This window comes from Capricornis sumatraensis, chromosome 1, assembly GCF_032405125.1.
Source record: "Capricornis sumatraensis isolate serow.1 chromosome 1, serow.2, whole genome shotgun sequence".
NCBI classification, from domain to species: domain Eukaryota; kingdom Metazoa; phylum Chordata; class Mammalia; order Artiodactyla; family Bovidae; genus Capricornis; species Capricornis sumatraensis.
The window spans coordinates 246,442,626-246,468,213 of NC_091069.1; the positions used below are offsets into that span (position 1 = coordinate 246,442,626).

A 25,588-nucleotide genomic window follows, 5' to 3' on the forward strand; every position below is an offset into this window, starting at 1 on the left:
GCTTAGGATCTTCCTACTCCATTATCTTTGCCACACCCCCTTACCAGTGATCTTAATTGTTATGGTTCTTGACTCTCTTTTAATTCAAAGCAACCTCTCTTCTATTCCCTCTCCTGTCTCTGGTTTATTGACGAAACAGATAAGTTATTGCGTAGGAAATCCCACATTTTGAGTATCTTTCTTTCTGCTGTCATTTAGCCTGTTCCTCTATTGCCATTTTTTTCTTATGACTGGAATTTAGTTCTGATGGATTGGTTAGATCAAGCTCAGCCTTTTGTCATTCCCTTTGCATCTATATAATGAGGCTATATGCGTTGCACGCCAAACTCAATGAGGCTAAAATTGATAAGCAAATTCGGATGATGTTTGTCTGAATTATTTTACTAAGGGTTGAAAATCACAATTTTAATATTTTCTTATTATTTTCACATTCAACAGATATGATTATTCCGTAAATAAGAACTTTTCTTCCTGAACTAGGGTTGTTTGGTTATCGTAAAATATGTAGTACTTGTAGGAAAGACAGGGAGAATTGTCATTGTTCTCTATAGTGACTAGTTATCAAAGTCAAGAGTTGGTGTCTGCCCTAGTTACCACTAAGGAGACCAATACGATTTGGAGAAGGCAATGGCACCCCACTCCAGTACTCTTGCCTGGAAAATCCCATGGACAGAGGAGCCTGGTAGGCTGCAGTCCATGAAGTTGCTAAGAGTCGGACACGACTGAGTGACTTCACTTTCACTTTTCGCTTTCATGCATTGGAGAAGGAAATGGCAACCCACTCCAGTGTTCTTGCCTGGAGACTCCCAGGGATGGGGGAGCCTGGTGGGCAGCTGTCTATGGGGTTGCACAGAGTCAGACACGACTGAAGCGACTTAGCAGATCAATACGATTATTATTATTATCATTGCTTTTGTTATTATTTAATGTATACGGACATGTGTACCTGTAAATATATATGAAAACAATTATATATTTGTACATGTACATTATGTAAGTATATATGTATGCACACATATACACACCTATGAATGCCTTAATATTAATACATATATATATTTATATATAATTTTGGCAAGACCCTATTTATATTTCAGCTTCATCTTACATGTTTCCTGTCCCAAACCAATAAGTGATCATTATTTCAAGGAACCATGGTCCCTGTTATTATGGCATAATATTTAAAAGAGACTATTGTCTAGGTAGTAGAACTGCTAGTTGTTATTGGTTGCCCATTGCTTCTGGACCTTTTCAATGGAAACACCTTCTCTCTTTCCATTTAGTTTTTCACTCTGGCTCAATTTGATTCCTAAATCCAGCAGTTTCCCTCAGGGTGAATCTCTCTTCTTCTAAAAGTAGTATTTGCTGAATACTTCTGAGATACACAAGGAGTTAGACTACCACTTAACTATGTGATGTCACAGCCTTTTATACTCATCTTCAACTCAGAGCTTGCACAGGGCTATCAAAGTGTTGTGAATATCCTCAAACACATTTTCCCAGGTTTCCATAAAGAAATAGTCCTCCCGTGCTTTTTGGAGATGAGCATATGCTGACAAAGTTCCTATGGTCAACACTATGGTTTTCCCAGTAGTCATGTGCAGATGTGAGAATTGGATCATAAAGAAGGCCAAGTGGTGAAGAATTGATGCTTTTGAATTGTACTGGAGAAGACTCTTGACAGCCCCTTGGACAGCAAGGCGATCAAACCAGTCAATCCTAAAGGAAATCAACCTCGACTATTCATTGGAAGAAATCACGTTGAAGCTGAAGCTCCAATACCTTGGCCACGTGATATGAAGAACCAGCTCACTGGGAAAGACCCTGATGTTGGGAAAGACTGCAGGCCAGAGGAGAAGAGGGCAACAGAGGATGAGATGGTTGGATGGCATCACTGACACAATGGACATAAGTTTGAGCACAATCTGGGAGATAGTAAAGGACAGGAAGACTGGCATGCTGCAGTCTACAGGGTTGTAAAGAATCTGACATGACTTAGCAACAGAACAAAAACAACAATTTGTTGACTGTTTGGCATTTCTATGACTATACAGTAATCTCAGTAGGCCTTCCCCCTCCACCATCCACTGCTTCTCTACAAGGCAGCTTCTCTTTCATTGGACCTGCTGTTGGCAGTGGTTTATCTACAGCCCCACATGTTTAAGAGTTTCTGAGGATCCCTGTCACTTACTTTTGTTGAAAATGTCATCCACATTCTTTTTCTTTTCTTATCCTATTGAGTCTGTTTCCACTCCAGGAAGAATTTGGAATCATTAAAAACCTTGTTACTAGCATAACCCCACTAGCAAACCCCATGTTTACATTTATTAAAAATTTAGATCTAATTTAAAATTAAATAATTTTTTCTGTTATCCTTCAAAGCTTAAACTCTAGATAATTTGCACTCAGTGTATGTTCCCAAGTTCTAGCATCACCTATTTCCTCCCTCAACTACTGTACTGAAATTTCTCTGACCAAAATGTCACAAGCTATCTGCCATAAGCAGCAGACTCTCTTAACAGCCTTTTGAGTCTGTGTGACTGCTGACTTCTCCCTTCTTACAACTACCACTGTTAACCCCAAATGTTCAGTCTTATCCCCTCTCTTCTTCTTTGCTGGTATTCAAGTGTATGATGTTCCTTCACTAGTTTCTGCTCTGATGCTTCTTACCGATCTGCACAAATGCTCGTGAGGCAATCTCATGGACTCTCATCACTTCTGTGGTGACCCGATCAACGCTCATGAGTCCTGCTGCCTCTTTTTGAAACATTAGTGAAACATTATTTAAAAAATAATAATTAGGCTTGTGATTAAGAAAAGCAAATTTGCCTTTTCAACTCTGAGAAATCAGTACTTAACGATCTAGAGATAAACAAGGCTATTTTTTCTGTTTTCTCACCTTTTTTTTTTTAAGGTTTTATTTTTTTTTTCCAGGTTTCACTTCAGAGAAAAATGGGCTCCTGAGATTATCATCACTTGATTCACATTATCTCAATGGAGAAATACATATCTGCTTCTTTTTGCTAAGCTCAGTTGCATCTTATACCCAGATCCATGCCACCATTCCTCCGAGACTGTTACCTTTCTTACTTCAGTATTGTCGTGAAAAAGTTCCTCTTCAATCGTAAAAGAACTTTCCAAGGATATTCTGAAGAAATATACCATTGTGCTCTTATTAAAGGCACTGTGAAAGTGAAAGTCACTCATGTCTGAGGCTTTGTGACCCCATAGACTATACAGTCCATGGAATTCTCCAGGGCAGAATACTGGAATGGATAGCCTTTCCCTTCTCCAAGGAATCTTCCCAACCCAGGGATAAAACCCAGGACTCCCGCATTGCGTGCTGACTCTTTACCAGCTGAGCCAGAGGGAAGCTTAAGAATACAGGAGTGGGTGGCCTATCCCTTCTCCACGGGATCTTCCTGACCCAGGAATTGAAAGGGGTCTCCTGCATTCCAGGCAGATTCTTTACCAACTGAGCTATCAGGAAAGCCTATTATTAACAACACCATAGAACAGATAATAGAGGCTACTCATTTTATAATTTATTTTCTCAACATTTTAATTTTAATTTTTTTTAATTTTTGAAGTTTTATTTTTCAACAATACAAGTCTGGTTGGTTGGAGGATAGGGCTTCTGAAGCAGAGGGAAACTTTGAGGTCTGGCTGGTCTTCTTATCAAAGACCCTGCTTATTTCACACCAGAAGGTGCTCTTTCACTTTCCTGCTCTGTTATGTTCTCTGACGTGTGTACTGTGCACGCCCTGTCCAGGAGTTTTCGGACAGCTGTCAAGAGCTAGGTTTAAAGCAACAAGCAAATATGTTAGGATATTTTTGCAAGAATTTCTAGCACATATTTTTAGGTTTATTTGCTAGGCATTTTATTTATTTATTTTAAAACAAATTTCGACTCTTTGACTGGGTAACTTACAAAGTCCCTCCACCTCCATAATTTTAAGATGTTTTAAGGGCCATAGAGCTGGGTTCTCACTTTTCTTTCTTTTTTTAATTTAAATTTATTTATTTTAATTGGAGGCTAATTATTTTACAATATTGTATTGGTTCTGCCACACATCAACACGAATCCGCCACGGGCATACAAACAAGCATTTTTTTTTTTATTGTGCAGATTATTCTTGCCATTAACAGAGGCAACAAGTCATAACTAATAACACAAGAGATACAGTAACAACTGATATGAAAAAGAACAGGTAAAGATAAACTATTTTCAAGTTCAGAGGGGGGAAAAATCAATTAATTATGACTTATGTTTGTCTTAAACCTTAAAAGACAGGTGAGCATTGGCAATTTTAAGGATGTAAATGGGGAAGAGGAATTCATATAGAGCATTATCAAGGGCAATATGCGGGTGTTAGGTGACATTGTTCTAATTACTCCAGCACTTGAAAACTTGTTATCATGTCTCCCACACAAAACATCACAACAAATAAACTTACTATTCTCTGCATGGATCAATTTTACATTCTAAAACTATAAGAGCAAAAGTCATATATTTTACATTTGATTTCTAATACTGAGATGGTCATTTCATACTTCTAAACCTCTGCATGGAGCACTAATGCAATCCCGTGTAAATGTATTGCTGATTTGACTGATGGATCAACAGAAAGCCAACTGTAAAGATTCTGCAAAAGGTCAATATCTTCTCTAAGTATAACTCCCATTAAAAGAGGCACAAAACTGACATATTTATGAAAGTGGAATAAACTGTTTTGGGGTTTCCTTCACTTGAGAATGATCCTGGAAGGCCATGCCTATTTCTTTAACTTTATTATTTTTTTTCATTTCCATGATTTTGTTTTATTTTGACCAATTGGTAAAAAATATATATATAATGTAGAAAGTTCTTAGTCATTCAATTGAGTGCTTATTTGCAAATCAATATACATTTCAAAATCTCATTATTATTATACTCACTAATAATGATTATTATCATTATACTCACTTTATAATGTATATGCTATATTTAAAAATGTGTAAGATAGTGTTAAAAAAGGAGCTGTATTAAACCACTGGGCATAGAATATTACATTTTTAAATTTTTATTGGAGGATAATTGATTTACATTTTTGTGTTGGCTTCCACCATACAACACCATGAATTTTCCATAAGTGTACGTATATTCCCTCCCTCTTGCGTCTCCCCCCACCCCCCACCAAACCCACCCTTCTAGGCCAATGTGGATAATTTCTCCATTACTGCTAGATGGGGAACAAGAGGTGTGTTCCAAGGACCACATCCTGCTCCCTGAGAGCTCTGCAGGGTAGAAAGCACTGTGGCGCTAATTGGTATCACCAATGTCATAACATACAACAATAGCGAGAGGAGGCATTGTCAACAAAGTAGCAATAATATAGGGTCAAAGAAATTTGGAATTTTACAGTAGGTGAGATATCCATATTTGCATTGTACTGTATTGGGTAAAGTTTTTCTTTCTTTCTTTCTTTTTTTTTTTTAATTTAAAAAACCCTCAAGTTGCTGGAATATTTTGGGACAGAAATACAGACTTCATTTTACTGGTGAGTTCCACGGTTTTAGTGGAGTCATCCCAGAGCACTAACAAAAGAAAACAGAAATGGAAATCTCAGTGCCGATGAGTTTTTACCTGATACAAAAAGTCTAGCGCTGTTACTTTGCCTGGTCTCCCCGGTGTATCTGTGCCGCGTGACACAGCGGTAGTTATACAATCCATCTTCATTTTGTACATCTTTAATATACAAGGCGCCCGTGGATGTGATGAGAAACCTAGATCCTAAAATAGAAGAAAACGATGACCCCATTAAAACAGAACAGAAGCAACCCAGTCATACAAAGTCACTGAATAGAGTTTCTTCACCTGAAGGAAACTCATATGAAGGCAAATAATAGATGTGTGTGTGTGTGTTAGCGTTTGTGTGTGTGCTACTTTAAGGGTTCAAGCTATATTAATTCTTTATCCTAAATTGAGGGGTTTTAGTGAGTATACTACAGAATAAATACTTACTTGAAAAGCTTAGCCTCATGAATTAATTTTTTAGGTCATGTATTTATTTAGGAGCAAGAAAGTTGGCATATAATTGGTATGTTGCTAATTTAGCAGATTTTCTTTGCCATCACTTTTCTCTCAGAATGTGACAAATTAAAGGAGTATTCATTTTCTTTTATAAATTTCTACATCATGTAAGTATTTCAAGTGTTTCAATAAATACATAAACATGTTAGACTACAGAACAATGATATATTCCACAACCTTCCCAGGAAAGACTTCCTATTTCCTCAGTGATAACCAACACTTCCATCTATATTCTAGGATAAAGATCAATTCTTCCTATATTCAGTGTTTTAGAGAGCTCTGCTATTTTCTGATTACTACTGAAATTATGGATGATAGCATTTTCACCTCAGGGAGAGAAAAGTGATACCCACCTCTTCCTCCTGCATATCAACACTGGACACAATGTGCTCTCCGCGACCTGTGGGTTTTGCCTCTGTAACTCAATTTGAACAAAAATGGCCACCATTAAGGGATCAAGCATCATTGTTGCTTGAAGGAGAATAAAGATGATTCTTTCCTTCAAAAATATCTAAAGATATGTAATGTCTTTAACTAATTAATATCTAATTAATGTTAAAACATCTAAAGATATGTAAATATCTAAAGATAAGTTTTCCGTGTTCAGTGATAATTTTTGTGTACACCAAATAAAAGCAAAGGAGTACATTCCTAGGTGAGCTCCAGCACTTATATGGTGGGAGACTCAACTTCTTGTATACCACTGTTAGTCTTTCCTATGGAAAATTTCTGCATCTGATGCAATTCTACTTGAAAGGTAATGTGATTTTGCTTCTTTGGGAAAAGACCAAAATGACAAAAATTCACATTCTTTCCAACTGTTTGTTTTCCTTAGGTTCATTTGAAACTGCCTTTGGCTTAATCAGAACTTGCCAGAAGTCCTGACTTCATTACTTTTAGGTCTCAAATATTTAAGCTGTGAACACAATTCTCACAGCCATCCCATGGTTACTTCTTATAAGAACTATAAATTATTCATAGATCAACTGTCAGATAAAGTAAAAACAGCTTATTGCTTCTTACACAATATGAAAGCAATTCAATGGACATGAATTTAAAAAATCATAAAACAAACACTGATCCAGCATAAGCTTTCCAGAAGCACACCAATTAACTACTAAAGGATAAAACACCTTTAAGTGATAAATTTATTTTTTTAACAGTTATATTACTCATTTTAAAATATGCTATAAATATGCTAAACATTACAATAGCTGAAAAAGGGAATGATGTATATTCTAGATACTTTTGCTTTATGCTCCCCCTGAAAACAGCAACTAAAATTACCACTTGTCATCTGTCATCACATGCCAAACAGGTCTTACCAGTATATATCGTGCATAATTGAAACATTTTTTTTCCTGTCAATATATTTTGCATACTTACATAATGCTTTAATAACCAGTTACTTTAAAGTACAAAGTGAGAGACAGAAACAAGGGACAAAAAGCTACTATATTAACTCCTGTTACCACTCTAAGACGGAGTCTTTCCACTAGAATTGACAGGCCATCAGCAGTGGTGACATGGAAGGGGAGCCTCGTGTGCACGGCTCCTCTGAGTATCAGGAGATGCTCAGGGATGCAGAAGCAGCAACCTGCGTTCATTACTCCGCTGATTCCTAAGAGGGCTCTACTCTCCAGGTACATTTAATTTAATCACTCACTTTGCTCCTGGAATAGATGACTCCTTTTTATCCACTTAGCATGCTAAATAGACTCTCTAAAGACATGGTGTTGCAGAGAATTGGGAACCTTGTTGGTGTGAAACATTTTCTGAGATATTCACAGGGAAGGAAGAAGGAGTTGGCTGAATTCCCATGCTAATTTGAACCATCTCTGTCGAACCCTTTATTTCTCATTGAAACCCATCACCAAACTGATCAATATTTTAAAGCCTAAAATAAAAATGAGAATAGAAGAATCTGATTAGGAGAGGACCACAAAGACCCAGAGTCCTGGGGTTCAGCCCAAACTCCCAAGATACGGGGATATCTTGGGATAATGAGGACATAGCTATGGGACAATGAGGCATAAGTATGTCACTAGGACACCAGGTGTCTTGGTTTCATGGTGACAAGGAATCTTCTCAACCATCCCCTTGCTTTTCAATGCACCCCACTTTCTGCTTTACATGAGCAGAGGATTTTGTATCATATGGAATAAATGAATTTGTTCACAGCCTTAAATGAGATGGAAGAATGTGCTTCTGTTGAAATAAGCAAATATTAAAACACAAAATATTAACAGCAATAAACTACACACACAGTCTCTCTCTCTCTCTCTCTCTCTCTCTCTCTCTCTCACACACACACACACACACACACACACACACACACCTTTACTACTCAGAACTGTCTGGTAACATACAACTGTGCAAAGCCAAACTTTTGAAGGTAATTTTATTTTCCTTGGAAAATTATTAGCACTTTACATATAAACACTGCTAAAATATAGTCCACACTTTTTGTCATGTTAAACATACTGCGAAGCAGTCAACTGAACAATCGTGAATGATTTTTGGATTTAGGGTCATGATTGCAGTTGGAGATTATTGAGCCACACTGCTCAGTTATTAAAGGGATATATCAGAAGTTATCTTGGCTTCTCAACATTCACTGAATGGTCCAGGAGTTCAAGTCCCCAGTGCTGTCTTTAATAGTTCATCTGTTCTCTCTGGGTTTCCCAGGTAGCACTGGTGATAAAGAATTCATCTCCAAGGCAGGAGACATAAGGAGGTCAGGGTTCAATCCCTGGATCAGGAAGATGCCCTGGAGAAGGGCACAGCAAGACACTCCAGTATTCTTGCCTGGAGAATACCCTGGACAGAGGAGCCTGGTGGGCCAGGGTCCATAGGATCACAAAGGGTTGGACAAGACTGAAGTGACTTAGCACGCACAAACACACACTTCTTTACTACCAGGCTCTGAGCTGTCACCTCTCTCTGCTGACAGAATCGCTGTGGACACACTCAGGATGTGTGCTGAGAGGGAGAAACCAGACATACCAAAGCTCTTAGAACTTTGCATACACCCAGAAGAAATGGGTTTCAGTTGAGTGCTGGCACAGGTCTCCAGTATTTATTGGCATGAGCTGGTGTGTTAATGCCAGTGAAGAAAACTCACAGCTTAATACCAGCCTTGCTATTATGCTCAGCACAGGGGCTAGTGGACTAGTTCTATCCAGAAATGCAAAACTGAGGCGGGAGGTAGATAAGGGGCCCCAGGGTAGAGTGATAGGAGATTCATTTCCTGTGGACTGAAACCCCAGAATAAGAACAGCAGCACAGTAAGGAGAGGCAACTGGGCCTTGCCCAGACCACTTATTTCTCTTACTTCTTATTTCCCTGACTACACGAGTGCAGAAAGGCTCCTGCGGGTCAAAGGGGAATGGTGCTAAGTGATGCTAACTACCCATAAGCCTTTTCAATCCCTCTTGGCTGAGAGATGAGTGTGCACGCACGGGAGGGCTCCGAGATGCACCAAATATGGACTGTGAACCAGGCAAACTGAAATGACCAATCAGAGGAAACCCAGAAGAAATGCCCCATAAAAGAAATACAAACTGCCACAAGGGTGCAACTCGGTGACTCTTTTTCTGGGTCAGCCCATCTATCTACCACATATACTATATTCTTTTTCCTCCTAATAAATACTTTACTTGTTTCACTACTTTCCATCTTTGTGGGAATACTTCTGCAAAGCCAAAGGGTGAGGGCCTGGTCACTGCCCACTGGTCCAGTGGCTAGGATTGGTGATCTCGTCACCAGGACCTGAACTCAATCTCTTTGGCGGGGAAACTGAAGCCCCACTCCAAGCTGCTGCAGGCTGAGGCCAGCCAAGATCAAAACTATCAAAGAAAATGGGGCAGTGGCATGATTGGGAATGCCGTAGGAATTCTCAGGGTAGTAGACCTACAGCCACACCTTCCTGTCACGGTGCTGAGTGGTGAACTCCCAGCCGATGGCACATTCTGAGGCTCAGCACCATGCCTTTTGGGTTTCTGGCAGTATCAGAGGCAGAGAAACAGCAACAGTTCCTAGGAATCCAGTTTGCCAAACTGTGAGCTGCAGCCAGCCAGCATGCATGTCGTCCTGAAGGGAGCAAGTGGGAGCTGATTCTATGGTGGGCCATGTGTTCTGGGTGAGTAGAAACCAGAGCTGAGACATGCATCCATTCCCCGGGACAGCACTGTCCAGGTTCTGAGAACACAGAAAGGAATGGGACACAGCCTCCTCCTTCAGGGAGCTTACAGTCTAAACAGATCTGAGTCTCAGGGGCAGAGTCACTGCATCTGATGCGATAACAGGATTGGAGGGAAGAGACTGGATTATAATCATCATCTCACTGGGATGAAAGAAACTATCAGTTACCAAAGGGGGAAAGTCAGTATGTATCACCAAACTGAATACACAAGGATACATTCAAGTTAGGTGATAAATGCTGGCTTTCCTCCTTGGGGAATTTAGACACAAATAACTGCATATGTTCTAGTACCCTTTATCAAAGACTTGCCTAGTGGCTCAGGTGGTAAAAAATCTACCTGCGATATGGGAGACCCGGATTCAATCCCTGGGTCAGGATGATCCCATGGAGAAGGGAATAGCAACCCATTCCAGTATTCTTGTCTGGAGAATACCATGGACAGAGGAGTCTGGCGGGCTACAGTCCACGGGGTCACAAAGAGTTGGACGTAATTCAATGACTAACACCCATACACGCTTTATTATTGCTTGCTCAATCTACTTAGCTAATGTTTTTCCCCTGTTGTTACAAAGTTAAAAGGTCTTTCCCTGGTACTAAGAGTAACAAATTCAAACACCTGGAGAGATTCCTCATTGTGGAGGAAAAAAAATTCTGAGAGTGGGAATCCAATGGATCTGAATTCTAAATCTGTCAATATCACTTTGTGTGACCTTTGATAATCCAGTCTACTTTTTAAGCTTTGGATAGTTCATCTATAAAACAGAGATGGTGAATCACTCTTTGTTCTATTGTTGAAGATGAGGTTAACACATAGATTCCATCCAAAGATAGCCACGCACTAAAATGATAGCTACAGAAGAGACTGTGGCAAGAACCGAGGGTAGCACTGACTGTTAGTCACTCAGTCGTGTCCAGCTCTGTGCAGCCTCATGGACTGTAGCTCACCAGGCTCCTCTCTCCATGCGATTCTCCAGGCAAGAATACTGGAGCACATAGCCATTCCCTTTTCCAAAGGGTCTTCCAGACCCAGGGATGATTGAACTGGGGTCTCCTGCACTGGCAAGTGGATTCTTTACCATCTGAGCCACTGGGGAAGCCCATATATATGCTGCTGCTGCTGCTGCTGCTAAGTCGCTTCAGTCGTGTCCGACTCTGTGCAACCCCAGAGACGGCAGCCCACCAGGCTCCCCTGTCCCTGGGATTCTCCAGGCAAGAACACTGGAGTAGATTGCCATTTCCTTCTTCAATGCAGGAAAGTGAAAAGTGAAAGTGAAGTCACTCAATCGTGTCTGACTCTTAGCGACCACATGGACTGCAGCCCACCAGGCGCCTCCATCCATGGGATTTCCCAGGCAAAAGTACTGGAGTGGGGTGCCATTGCCTTCTCCGCATATATATGCTCAGTTCAGTTCAGTTCAGTTGCTCAGTTGTGTCCGACTCTTTGCGACCCCATGAATAGCAGCACGCCAGGCCTCCCTGTCCATCACCATCTCCCGGAGTTCACTCAGACTCATGTCCATTGAGTCTGTGATGCCATCCAGCCATCTCATCCTCGGTCGTCCCCTTCTCCTCCTGCCCCCAATCCCTCCCAGCATCAGAGTCTTTTCCAATGAGTCAACTCTTCACATGAGGTGGCCAAAGCACTGGAGTTTCAGCTTTAGCATCATTCCTTCCAAAGAAATCCCAGGGTTGATCTCCTTCAGAATGGACTGGTTGGATCTCCTTGCAGTCCAAGGGACTCTCAAGAGTCTTCTCCAACACCACAGTTCAAAAGCATCAATTCTTTGGCGCTCAGCTTTCTTCACAGTCCAACTCTCACATCCATACATGACCACAGGAAAAACCATAGCCTTGATTAGACGGACCTTAGTTGGCAAAGTAATGTCTCTGCTTTTGAATATGCTATCTAGGTTGGTCATAACTTTTCTTCCAAGGAGTAAGTGTCTTTTAATTTCATGGCTGCAGTCACCATCTGCAGTGATTTTGGAGCCCCCAAAAATAAAGTCTGACACTGTTTCCACTGTTTCCCCATCTATTTCCCATTAAGTGATGGGACCAGATGCCATGATCTTCGTTTTCTGAATGTTGAGCTTTAAGCCAACTTTTTCACTCTCCTCTTTCACTTTCATCAAGAGGCTTTTTAGCTCCTCTTTACTTTCTGCCATAAGGGTGTATCATCTGCATATCTGAGGTTATTGATATTTCTCCCGGCAATCTTGATTCCAGCTTGTGTTTCTTCCAACCCAGCGTTTCTCATGATGTACTCTGCATATAAGTTAAATAAGCAGGGTGACAATATACAGCCTTGACGTACTCCTTTTCCTATCTGGAACCAGTCTGTTGTTCCATGTCCAGTTCTAACTAACTGTTGCTTCCTGACCTGCATACAGATTTCTCAAGAGGCAGGTCAGGTGGTCTGGTATTCCCATCTCTTTCAGAATTTTCCACAGTTGATTGTGATCCACACAGTCAAAGGCTTTGGCATAGTCAATAAAGCAGAAATAGATGTTTTTCTGGAACTCTCTTGCTTTTTCCATGATCCAGAGGATGTTGGCAGTTTGATCTCTGGTTCCTCTTCCTTTTCTAAAACCAGCTTGAACATCAGGGAGTTCACGGTTCACATATTGCTGAAGCCTGGCTTGGAGAATTTTGAGCATTACTTTACTAGCATGTGAGATGAGTGCAATTGTGTGGTACTTTGAGCATTCTTTGGCATTTCTTTTCTTTGGAATTGGAATGAAAACTGACCTTTTCCAGTCCTGCAACCACTGCTGAGTTTTCCAAATTTCCTGGCATATTGAGTGTGGCACTTTCACAGCATCATCTGTCAGGATTTGAAACAGCTCAACTGGAATTCCATCACCTCCACTAGCTTTGTTGGTAGTGATGCTTTCTAAGGCCCACTTGACTTCACGTTCCAGGATGTCTGGCTCTAGATGAGTGATCACATCATCCTGATTATCTGGGTCATGAAGATCTGTTTTGTACAGTTCTTCCGTGTATTCTTGCCACCTCTTCTTAATATCTTCTGCTTCTGTTAGGTCCATACCATTTCTGTCCTTTATCGAGCCCATTTTGCTTCCCTTGTGGCTCAGCTGGTAAAGAATCTGCCTGCAATGTGGGAGACCTGGGTTCGATCCCTGGGTTGGGAAGATCCCCTGGAGAAGGGAAAGGCTACCCACTGCAGTATTCTGGCCTAGAGAACTCCATGGACTAATAAAAAATATATATGCTACCATGTGTAAAATAGACAGCTAGTGGGAAGCAGCTGTATACCACAGGGAGCTCAGCTCAGTGCTCTGTGATGACCTAGAGGGGTAGGATGGGATGGGAAGGGAGGCTCAAGAGAGAGCGGATATATCTATCCAATTGGGATACTGGAGAGGGGATATATATGTAATACACACACATATGTACATACACATATAAGTAGAGGCTCAAGAGAAAGGGAGTATATATATCCAGTTGAGATATTGGAGAGGGGATATAGATATGTATATATATAAACATACATATATATGTACATACACATACACAATTATGGCTGATTCGTGTTGTTATATAGCAGAAACCAGCCCTCCATTGTACAGTAATTATCCTCCAATTAAAAAAATTTTAAAGGTGGTCACTACAAAAGTAAATGTCATGTGTTTTACTCAGCTGATCTTCCAGGAGAGGCCAGTCATCAGGTGAACCCAGTGCTGCCCAAGGCCATCAGGCCTGCCTAAAGAAACAGTGAAGAAAGAGTCCATATCCACTTACACAGTAGGGCTCACTCCTGACTCTTCATGTGAGGAATCCTCATGTGTTAGAAAAAACACACAAGTGAAAATGACCATGGCGCATCTGACATCAGAATTCTGCTCTTTGGAGCTGGGTCACCACAGCCCCAAGTGTTTCCCGACACTATGTGAGCCAGACAAAATGTTTCCCGACACTATGTGAGCCAGCGTCACACAACAGAGCACTGAGGTCGGGGTGGTGGCCAGGAGGAGCCACACCACGTCCAAGGAGCGGTGGCTGCGCGGGTGCTGGAGGGCCTAGAGGAGCTACTCCACGTTCAAGGTCAGGAGGGGCGGCAGTGAGGAGATACCCCTTATCCAACGTACGGAGCAGCAGCTGCGGTTTGCTGGAACAGCCGTGAAGAGATACCCCACATCCAAGGTAAGAGAAACCCAAGTAAGACGGTAGGTGTTGCAAGAGGGTATCAGAGGGCAGACACACTGAAGCCATAATCACAGAAAACTAGCCAATCTAATCACACTAGGACCACAGCCTTGTCCATCTCAATAAAACTAACAGGGGTAGAAAAATATAAACAAGACCCAGAAAGGGCCTTTACATGCCTGAGTGAGGAAGGGGCTCTGGGTGGGGGAGAGGCTGTGAGGATACTGTCTTCAGAAGTCCTTTCTACAGTAGAAAGGATTAGAGAGAAACCAGAGAGAGAGAGTAGACAGACACAGACTCCCTGGTGGTCCAGTGGTTAAGACTCCGCACTACCACTGCAAGGGGGCAGGAGGGGGGGTGTTCTATCCCTGGTCCAGGACCTGAGATCCCAAGTGCTGTGCGGCACAACCAAAACAAAAATGAAACAGGTCAGAACTTACTGCCCGTGTAGAAGAGTTCTGATGTCAGCACACTAAGTGATGAAAAGATGGGAAAGAAAAGAGTAGACACAGGTACAGACCCAGAGGAGATGGAAACTCAGAGACCTGCTCTAACATCATGGTGATGTTATTGGAATAATAATATCTGCTGTCATGTTTGCTCCTTGGAGGGAAAGTTATGACAAACTGAGACAGCATATTAAAAGGCAGAGACATCATTTTATGAACAAAGGTCCATATAGTCAAAGCTATCGTTTTTCCAATAGTCATGTACAGATGTGAGAGTCAGACCCTAAAGAAGGCTGAGCACCAAAGAATTGATGTTTTCAAACTGTGGTGCTGGAGAAGACTCTTGAAAGTCCCTTGGACAGCAAGATCAAACCACTCAATCCTACAGGAAATCAACCCTGAATATTCATTGGAAGGACTGATGCTGAAGCTGAAACTCCAATATTTTGGCCACCTGACGTGAAGAACCAACTCATTAGAAAAGACCCTGATGCTGGGAAAGACTGAGGGCAGGAAACAGAAAGGGGTGACAGAGGATGAGATGGTTGGATGGCATCACAGACTTAAATGACATGAATTTGAGCGAACTCTGAGAAATAGTGGACAGAGGAGCTTGGTGTGCTTCAGTCTATGGGGTTGCAAGGAGTCAGATACAACCTACCAACTGAACAACAACAGTAACAATTCCCTAGCATGTTTGCCAGTATCTGAACATAAGAGACACATTCTGAAGTTGTCCAAATTAATCATTCTTCACTCTGCATATATCTTCCACCAGAATTTCCTTCTGTTCCTTGTTTTAAACTATATTCTGAATCATCCACTTGCCTCTCCGGGCACCACCAGTTCGAAAGATCCCAGCCTCCTAATGCTCTGTCTCCACCCCTGCTACCAACAGTACATTCGCCATCAGACCATTCTGTGTCCTGATGTGGTCCCACTAGACCCAGTTATTCATGGTTACACAAGGGTTTAGGTGTGGCCATGTTATTCATGCACACTCTCTCTCTCTCCTATGCTCTGCTCTGAAATGTTCTTCTTCTAACCACTCCACCTCAAGGTCCCTGAGCGCAGAGCTCCATCTGCCTGGTTCCTTCCCATCAGTCTGGCCTCAGTTCCCAAGGTAACTTTGCAGCAGTGTCATCCCAGGTGAACCACATCCATGATACATGGTCACTCATGCTCCGAGCACTTGACTGTATTATATCTACATGAAGTCATCTTGAATGTGTTTGAGATTGCTTTAACACTCCTCTAACTAGAACAGCAGAACTTGAATTGTTTTCATCAACTTTTCACCTCCCTAACACTGAGGAGTCCTTGGCTGTGCTGCCTGAAAATATTTGTTCATGAGATGAATGGATGAAACCCATCCACCATGCTGCTGCTGCTAAGTCGCTTCAGTCGTGTCCGACTCTGTGTGACCCCATAGACGGCAGCCCACTAGGCTCCCCCATCCCTGGGATTCTCCAGGCAAGAACACTGGAGTGGGTTGCCATTTCCTTCTCCAATGCATGAAAGTAAAAAGTGAAAGTGAAGTCACTCAGTCATGTCTGACTCTTCGCGACCCTATGGACTGCAGCCCACCAGGCTCCTCCGTCCATGGTATCTTCCAGGCAAGAGCACTGGAGTGGGGTGCCATTGCCTTCTCCACATCCACCATGAGTTGTATACAAAACATCTCTTCTTAAGTCTGGGTAAAAAGAAAGAAAGCTAAAATTCTTCTCTTTAGCTTTCAACAAGAAACTTCCTTATGTATAATACATAAAAGAGTATTTTCCCCTCTAGGAATGACCATAATGTATTCTTACATGAAAATGAGCATATTTTAAGATTTTTATGTTAATTATTCTTTTATAACATTCTCTGGCTTTTTCCCATACAGTCAGGGTGTTAGATCTTCAATAGAGATAATATTATTTTCAGGAAGATTTTAAAAGTATGTTTGATTTTTCACTTAGTTGGAAATATATCTTCAGGGTTTTTTTTTTTTTTTGCTATTGCAATCTCAACTGAGTTAATAGTAATTAAAAGAACAGATGGTTTTTCTAATAAGATGCCAACTGGTAGCACAACACAATGAAACATTTATCAGCTGTGCCTGTCACCTCCAATTGACATCCATGCTGTGTAATGAAATGGAGCTTTCTCCTAAACAGTTTTTATAACAGTTTCTGAAAAATAAAAGCAACACAAGATTAAAATCCAAGTTCTAAGAATATATAGTGCTAGAAATGAGATGAGCTTCTGAGTGAATATCTTATATTTCTTAATTTTGGAGGATAAATTAGCATTAGCTGAAACAGAAGTTGGGCTTTCCAAGTGGCCCTCATGGTAAAGGACCTGCCTGCCAATGCAGGAGACAAAAGAGATGTGGGTTCGATCCCTGGGTCAGGAAAACCCCCTGGAGGAGGGCATGGTGACCCACTCCAGTATTCTTGCCTGGAGAGCAATTGAGTGGCCTGATAACAACTACTGTTTAACAAAATTATGTTAAAAGCTTCACATATGAGAGAGAGGCTTCACCAATGGCTCAGACAGTAAAGAATCTGCCTGCAATGTGGGAGACATGGGTTTGATCCCTGGGTTGGAAAGATCTCCTAGAAGAGGGCATGGCAACCCACTCTAGTATTCTTGCTTGGAAAATTACATGGACAGAGGGGCCTGGTGGGCTACAGTCCATAGGGTGGCAAAGAGTTGGGCATGACTGAGCAACTAACACACATGACAGAGAGAGTCATTGCCCTTTGTGAGAAGATATCCAACCAGTAGTTTTGGTGTTCCTTCCAAAATTCATGGTGGTGGTTTGGTTGCTAGGTCTTGTCCAACTCTTGAGATGCCATGGACTGCAGTCCACCAGGCTCCTCTGTCCATAGGATTTCCCAGGCAAGGAGGGTGGAGTAAGTTGCTATTTCTTTCTCCAGGTGATCTTCCTGACCCAGGGATTGAACCCGGGTCTTCTTCATTGCAGGCAGACTGTTTACCAACTGAGCCACCTGGGAAGCCCCAAGGCCAAAATTCATGAGTTAAGTCGTAACCCCTAGGATCTCAGAAGGTGACCTTATTTGGAAACTAGATCACTGCAGATGTCACTAGTTAAGATGGGGTCATCCTGCAGCAGGGTGGGCTCTAACGGTGGAATGAAGTGAAGGTGAAGGCGTTACTTCCTCACTGTGTCCAACTCTTTGCAACTTCAAGGACTGTAGCCTGCCAGGCTTCCCTGTCCATTGAATTCTCCAGGCAAGAATACTGAAGTGGGTTGCCATTCCCTTCTCCAGGAGATCTTCCAACCCAGGGATTGAACCCTAGTCTCCTTCATTGCAGGCAGATTCTTTACCACGTGACCCACCAGGGAAGCTCTCAACCCAGTGGAATGGTTGTCTTTATAAACAGGAGAAATGTGGCTGCAGACATGGCTGATTACGAGTCCTAATTCTAATCAGAGCCTCTAGGTCCTCTTAGTTCAGTGAGCCACCGAGGCTCAAACATCATACGTTTTGACTCATTTACTTCATACAAAGACTGCACAATGCAGGGTCTCTTATTATTCCCATGTTTACAGACAAAAACAGTGGGGACCAAGTGGAGGTGACCGCTTGTATGCACAGCACTGGAAGCACCACCCCAGGCAGCATGATACCCTGGTGATGGCGATGGGAACGCACAGCCTCACAAACCATGCTCCCTACTCCAGAGCATGAGCAGGAAGGCCTGGGCCAAGCACGGGGACAGCTGTGGGAGGAAATGCGTGACACACAGAGAAATACATGCAAACTAAAGGACCCACAGAACTTGGAGGGAGAGGAGCATGCCGAGCACTGGATCTAAGGGTCCGATGGAAGTGCGGAGGCAGTGACGCAGCAGAGAAGTTCGGCAAGGGTCTCTTTTCTTCAGGGAAGACAGGAGTTCAGTCCTGAGCGAGCTGGGTGACAGCATGGATAACACCAGTGGAGCTGGAGGCAGAGCTCTGGGGACCAAGCTCTGCATGTCGAGGGATCCTTTACGGGAACTGATGCTTGATTACCCTCCAGCGGGGAAGTAAGGGAAGAGGGCCAGCAAAAGACACAGCAAGAGAAAGAAGAGTGAGACCCAGGAAGGCGTATAGTGATAAAAACTGGTGGTGGGCAGGGATGGGAGAGGACTTCCAGAAGGATAATACACACATCTCAGTACTGCGACTTCCTATCAGTGTAACAGAGGGTACAAGGAGAGCCCAACAGAGCCTCCGTTTCCTTAGTTGCTCAGTTACGTCTGACTCTTTGGGACTCTATGGACTGTAACTCGCCAGGCTCCTCTGTCCAGGAGATTCTCCAGACAAGAATACTGGAGTGGGTTGTCATATCCTCCTCCAGGGGATCTTCCCGACCAAACCCATATGACCTGTGTCTCCTGCATTGCTGGCAGGTTCTTTAGTGTCTGGCTACCTGGGAAGCCCCTTATCTGTGCAATGAGGCACTATTTCCTTCTTGGGAATATTCTGATATTAAATAAGAATGTCTATGGAAATTCCTGCTTGAGAAAAGTGCTCTAGAACAGTTGTACCTGGCAATAAACTATAATGATAAATCATCCAACTTCCTAGATCAATAAAAATATTAAATATTTAGCTAGGAAATATTACAAACAGCTAGTAACTTATAAAATGAATTTAAAGAACAAGTCATCACCAAAGGGGATAAGGGAAGACCTGGATAAATGTGGAAGCATATCAAATTCCAGGATTAAGTAACTCAAATCGCAAAAGTGTCAATTTTTTACAAATTAAATTGTATTTTAAATAATTTATGATCAGAATTTAGGTAAAACATTACCAAGTCAATGAAGATTCAAACAAGATGCTATTTTTCACCCAGGAAATTAGAGAAATAAATAAAGTGTTTGATAATATGTAGTCACTCCAGTACTCTTGCCTGAAAAATCCCATGGACAGAGGAGCCTGGTAGGCTGCAGTCCATGGGGTCGCTAGGAGTCAGACACAACTGAGCGACTTCACTTTCACTTTTCACTTTCCTGCATTGGAGAAGGAAATGGCAACCCATTCCAGTGTTCTTGCCTGGAGAATCCCAGGGACGGGGGAGCCTGGTGGGCTGCCATCTCTGGGGTTGCACAGAGTCGGACACGACTGAAGCGACTTAGTAGCAGCAGCAGCAGTCTTAGCAAGTGTGTAGGGAAATGAACACCCATTGGTAAGTATATAAATCGGTGAAGCCTTTTCACTTTCTTGGCAATATACTGGCATACTTAAAATGTAAGACTTGCATACATTCTGATCCAGCTTCTCCCCATCAAAGACTCTATCCTATGGGGACACTCATACACACATCGTATACACATCTATGTGCACACATCAACATTTGCACAAAAAGCACACTGAAGCATTGTTTAAAAAATAAAGAATTGAAAAAAGCCTAAAGTTCAATCAAGGACAAATGGATCAATGCACTAGAGTGCATCTTTACTGCTCAGCCATTTAAGAGAGTATGGCCAATATAGAATCTATGTATAGCAACTGGAAAGATCTCTAGCACATAACATAAAGCAATTACAGAACATTATATAATGTTATATACAGAGTTCAGTTCAGTCGCTCAGTCATGTCTGACTCTTTGCGACCCCATGAATTGCAGCACGCCAGGCCTCCCTGTCCATCACCATCTCCTGCAGTTGAGTACATCATGTGAAATGCCAGGCTGGATGAAGCATAAGCTGGAATCAAGATTGCCAGGAGAAATATCAACAATCTCAGATATGCAGATGATACCACTCTAAAGGCAGAAAGCAAAGAGGAACTAAAGGGCCTCTTGATGAGCATGAAAGAAGAGAGTGAAACAGCTGGCTGAAAACTCGACATTTAAAAAACTAAGATCATGGCATCTGGTCCCATTACTCAGAGGGGGAAATAGATGGGGAAAAAGTGGACACAGTGATGTATTTTTTTTCTTGGCTCCAAAATTGCTGTGGACAGTGACTGTACCCATGAAATTAAAAGACACTTGCTCCTTGGAAGAAAAGCTATGACAAATCTAGACAGCATATTAAAAAGCAGAGACATAATTTTGCTGACAAATATCCATAGAGCCAAAACTATGGTTTTTCCAGCAGCCATGTATAGATGTGACAGTTGGACCATAAAGAAGGCTGAGTGCCAAAAAAATTGATGCTTTCAGACTGTGGTGCTGGAAAAGACTCTTGAGAGTCCCTTGGACAATAAGAAGATCAAACCAATCAATCCTAATTGAAATCAACTCTGAGTATTCATTGTAAGGACTGATGCTGAAGCTTAAGCTTCAATACTCTAGCCACCTAATGGGAAGAGACAACTCACTGGAAAAGATCCTGATGCTGGGAAAAATTAAGGGCAGGAGAATAAGGAAGTGGAGAAGGCAATGGCAACCCACTCCAGTACTCTTGCCTGGAAAATCCCATGGACAGAGGAGCTGGATAAGACTGAGTGACTTCACTTTCACTTTTCACTTTCATGCATTGGAGAAGGAAATGGCACCCCATTCCAGTGTTCTTGCCTGGAGAATCCCAGGGATGGGGGAGCCTGGTGGGCTGCCGTCTATGGGGTCACACAGAGTCGGTCACGACTGAAGCGACTTAGCAGCAGTCGCAGCAGAGAGACTACCACAACAAATATGTCAAAAGATGACCTGTTTTGTTTGGCTTTTCGCCTGATCACATGTGTGAAATATCGCTATTATGATTGTGTTTTCTCACTGACCCAGTGAGGTGGGTGGGGGGAGTGTGGCAAGCCCCAAGGGGCTCTCACTTTGCTTCTGGTGCCAAGTGCCCAGCCACATCCTGGCCCACTCTGGGGACAGTGCCAGATGGGAAGTTTGACTGGGGCAGTACATCTGTCAAATGGTAACGCAGGTGTCCTAGGGCGATGATCACATGTGTGCATGCTTAAAAGCAGAAAGAGAGGCTCTCAATATTCACCCTGGTCTTTGAAATCCTCCTACTCTGGAGCACTAACCCCACAGTTCACTCCACAATATTGAGGCTCTCCTCATCTTCCTGAGCTACTTTGTAACACACGACTTCACACCTAACTGCATTCGATCTAACTGGTTATCTACGTGCTCGCAGTGCTTCCCCCAAACACCCTCAGCCTCTCCAAAGACAAGGTGATCTCCAGGTCTGCCTGACTTACTTCCTGTCTCCCTACCTTTCACAACACTGAATGTCAAGCTTGATGACATTCATATTTTGATTTTTTCCCTCAAAATAAGCTCAGTACAATAAGGCATCATATTTTTGGAGCCTGCTATGTTTAGGAAAGTATCAACATATCTAGATACAAAAGTATTAAGAGAAAGAGAAATACTGTGATATTGCTTATATGCAGAAGCAGAAAAAAAAAAAAAGAAATGAACTGATTTACAAAACAGAAACATTTTCTTGGAGAAGAAACATGGTTACCAACGTGGAAGGGTGGCACAGAAGGGATAGTTAGGGAGTTTAGGATGGACATGTACACACTGCTATATTTAAAGTAGATGTATGGATGTGAGAGCTGGACTGTGAAGAAAGCTGAGCGCCGAAGAATTGATGGTTTTGAACTGTGGTGTTGGAGAAGACTCTTGAGAGTCCCTTGGACTGCAAGGAGGTCCAACCAGTCCATCCTAAAGGAGGTCAGTCCTGGGTGTTCATTGGAGGGACTGATGCTGAAGCTGAAACTCCAATACTTTGGCCACATCATGCGAAGAGTCGACTCATTGGAAAAGACCCTGATGCTGGGAGGGGTTGGGGGCAGGAAGAGAAGGGGATGACAGAGGATGGCTGGATGGCATCACCAATTCAATGGAGATGAGTCTGAGTGAACTCTGGGAGTTGGTGATGGACAGGGAGGCCTGGCGTGCTGTGATTCATGGGATTGCAAAGAGTCGGACACGAGTGAGCGACTGAACTGAACTGATCCAGCAAGGACCTACTGTATAGCACAGGGAACTCTGTTCAATATTCTGTAACAACCTAACTGGGGGAGGAATTTGAAAAAGAATGGCTCCATGTATCTGTATAATTGAATCACTGTACTATACACCAGAAACTAACACAACAGTGCTGATCCATTATATGCCAATATAAAATAAAAAGTTTAAAAAGAAAAGAAAATTGTGAAGCCCCAGCTTGGACTTTGAGCTGCCTGGAAGCCAACTTGGCCATAAAGAGTGATGATCCCTCCACACACAGGCATCAGGAGTAAGCCAGCAGCCCTGGGCTGGACTGGGTAAGCAAGGAGTGATTTGGCAGATACGTGTCTAAATTCTCCCAAAGCAATCTCATGAAGACATTTTTCTTATGTAAATAAAATTCTGTCAGTGAAATTCTCCTGCAGTTAAATGAAGTTCAATTACACACTGCTAATTTAAGCCTGTGTGCTGCATTCCGACTGTATACCTAATTACCCCATTTAGGCTGTTAATGATCAGATCCGCGCTCTTGAGCAGATATTGGAGTCTGCCATTAATCTTTCCTCTAGTTAGATTTCTAGCTCTTTAAAAGATAAATCCTTGGAAAGAACAGAATTTTATTTTTGAAGAAAAATTTTTAAAGAGCCAATGAATCTTATAAAACTTACATTTATTCATTTATATGATGAACACAACAGTTTGGGCTCCTAACCTCAAGGAGCAAGTATTTTAGATGGAGAGAGAGACAAAATGAGTAAATGGACAAAAAAGAAAAAATGTGAAAAGCGTCCTTGGGAGAATTAAGACAATAAGGTTGAGTCTAGATAGAGAACGGCTGTCTAGACAAGGGGGTCTGAGAGGCGGGGTTTCAGTGGAGGGTGCCTTTCAGATGAGGCATGGTGGATGGAAGGTGGGGTGCTGAAGACCAAAGAGAAAACGTTCAAAAAAAAACTATCGGATCACGTGGAAGTAACTGAAATAAGATGCATTTTGAAAATAGAGTTAACAGGATATAGAATTGGCCTGGATGCTAGGAGGAGGCAAAGGGATGGGGTCAAAGGTGACTCCTGTGCTTTGGGGAGGCACCGAATGGCTGAAGAAGGAAACCTTGGCTAGGAAGGAGAAGCCTGGGGGGTGTGACACCAGGGTCCTGGGTGACACATTTTGGACTTCTGGGAATAAAAGTGGCCCCTTAGAAATGGTAGGAAAGATACAGAAAACAGCATCACCCGGTCTGCTTGTTGTATCAGGTTAACTCATATTCAGAAGAGGTGAATCCACATCATTTCCTGTCCCAGGATTCCCAGTGCTGAGGATGCAAGGGACTGCATATTTCATGTTGGTCATCTGTCCTAGTAGAGGCTGTGTGCTGATTAAAAAGCAACATGTTCACTCCATATGACAGACTCTAGGTCCATCCACATCTCTACAAATGACGAAGTCAAAAAGAGAAAAATAAAGATCGTGTGTAAGCACATATATGTGGAATCTAGAAACATGGTACAGGTAACCTATTTTCAGGGCTAGAATAGAGACGTAGAAACTGGACACAGCCAGGGTGGGGAGGAAGGGGAGGGTGGGACGAACTGATTAGAACTGACAAATATACACTGCTGCTGCTGCTGCTAAGTCGCTACCGTGTGTAAAATAGCTAACTAGTGGGAAGCTACGTGTAACACAGAGAGCTCAGCTCGGTGTTCTGTGATAATAGAGAGGGGTAGGATAGCAGGGTGTGGCGGGAAGTCGAAGATGGAGTGGGTGTGTGTAGACATATGGCTGATTCACTTCACTGTACAGCAGAAATGAATGCAACATTGGAAAGAATTATACTCCAATAAAAATATTAGAATGAGCTTCATGTGTCTCTTTTAATTCTGGTTTCCTCAGTGTGTATGCCCAGCAGTGGGATTGCTGGGTTGTATGGCAGTTCTGTCTCCAGTTTTTTAAGGAATCTCCACACTGTTCTCCATGTTAGACACAAGTACACCCATGGCTGATTCATGTTGATATATGGAAAAAGCCACCACAATATTGTAAAGTAATTAGCCTCCGATTAAAATAAATTAATTAATTTTAAAATATTAGAATGAGAAAAGGCAACATGTTCAAACAGAAAAAAAAAAAAAGACGTCAGTGAAGAAAGAGCAAAGCAAAGCACATCAACTCCAAATGATTACGCTTTTTCTGTTTCTTATCTTATGGACCCTAGTGAAACTGAAAACCCTGGGTTTGTTGGTGAAACACAAGTGAATATTAATCATAAAGTTAGTCTGCCTGATACAGAAAACATAGATTATAGGAAAGAATTCCATGAACTGTATAGTTAATGGGGTTGCAAAGAGTCAGACACGACTGAGAGACTTTCACTGTAGCCCCAGCAGTCAGAATGGTGCAAGACACATATTTAACAGTTACTCATTAAATACCAGTCAAATGAACATCAGTCCATTCATTTAACACTGATGGACTTTAAAGCTGATGTCAACAATTCACTATTATCCAAAAAGGTTCCCCAAACTTTGACAAGTTTTCCTTGGTGCACGTGTGTGAGTCTCACTAACAGGTCGACCTGAAAGTGGAAATGAAACTCGCTCAGTCATATATGACTCTTTGTGACCCCATGGACTATACAGTCCATGGAATTCTCCAGGCCAGGATACTGGAGTGGGTAGCCTTTCCCTTTTCCAGGAGATCCTCCCAACCCAGGGATCAAACCCAAATCTCCCACATTACTGGTGGATTCTTTACCAGCTGACCCACAAGGGAAGCCCAAGAATAC

At 42.2% G+C, this 25,588-nt stretch overlaps 1 protein-coding gene across 1 annotated transcript in view; it reads right to left on the reverse strand.

Annotated features, from left to right (window-relative positions):
• DSCAM (DS cell adhesion molecule) overlaps nt 1-25,588 on the reverse strand; it is a 684,538-nt gene that overhangs the window by 334,764 nt on the left and 324,186 nt on the right. Inside the window, exon 4 of the mRNA XM_068969386.1 lies at nt 5,627-5,773. Within this exon, the coding sequence (XP_068825487.1) occupies nt 5,627-5,773 (147 nt within the window). The remainder of the gene's footprint in view (nt 1-5,626; nt 5,774-25,588) is intronic.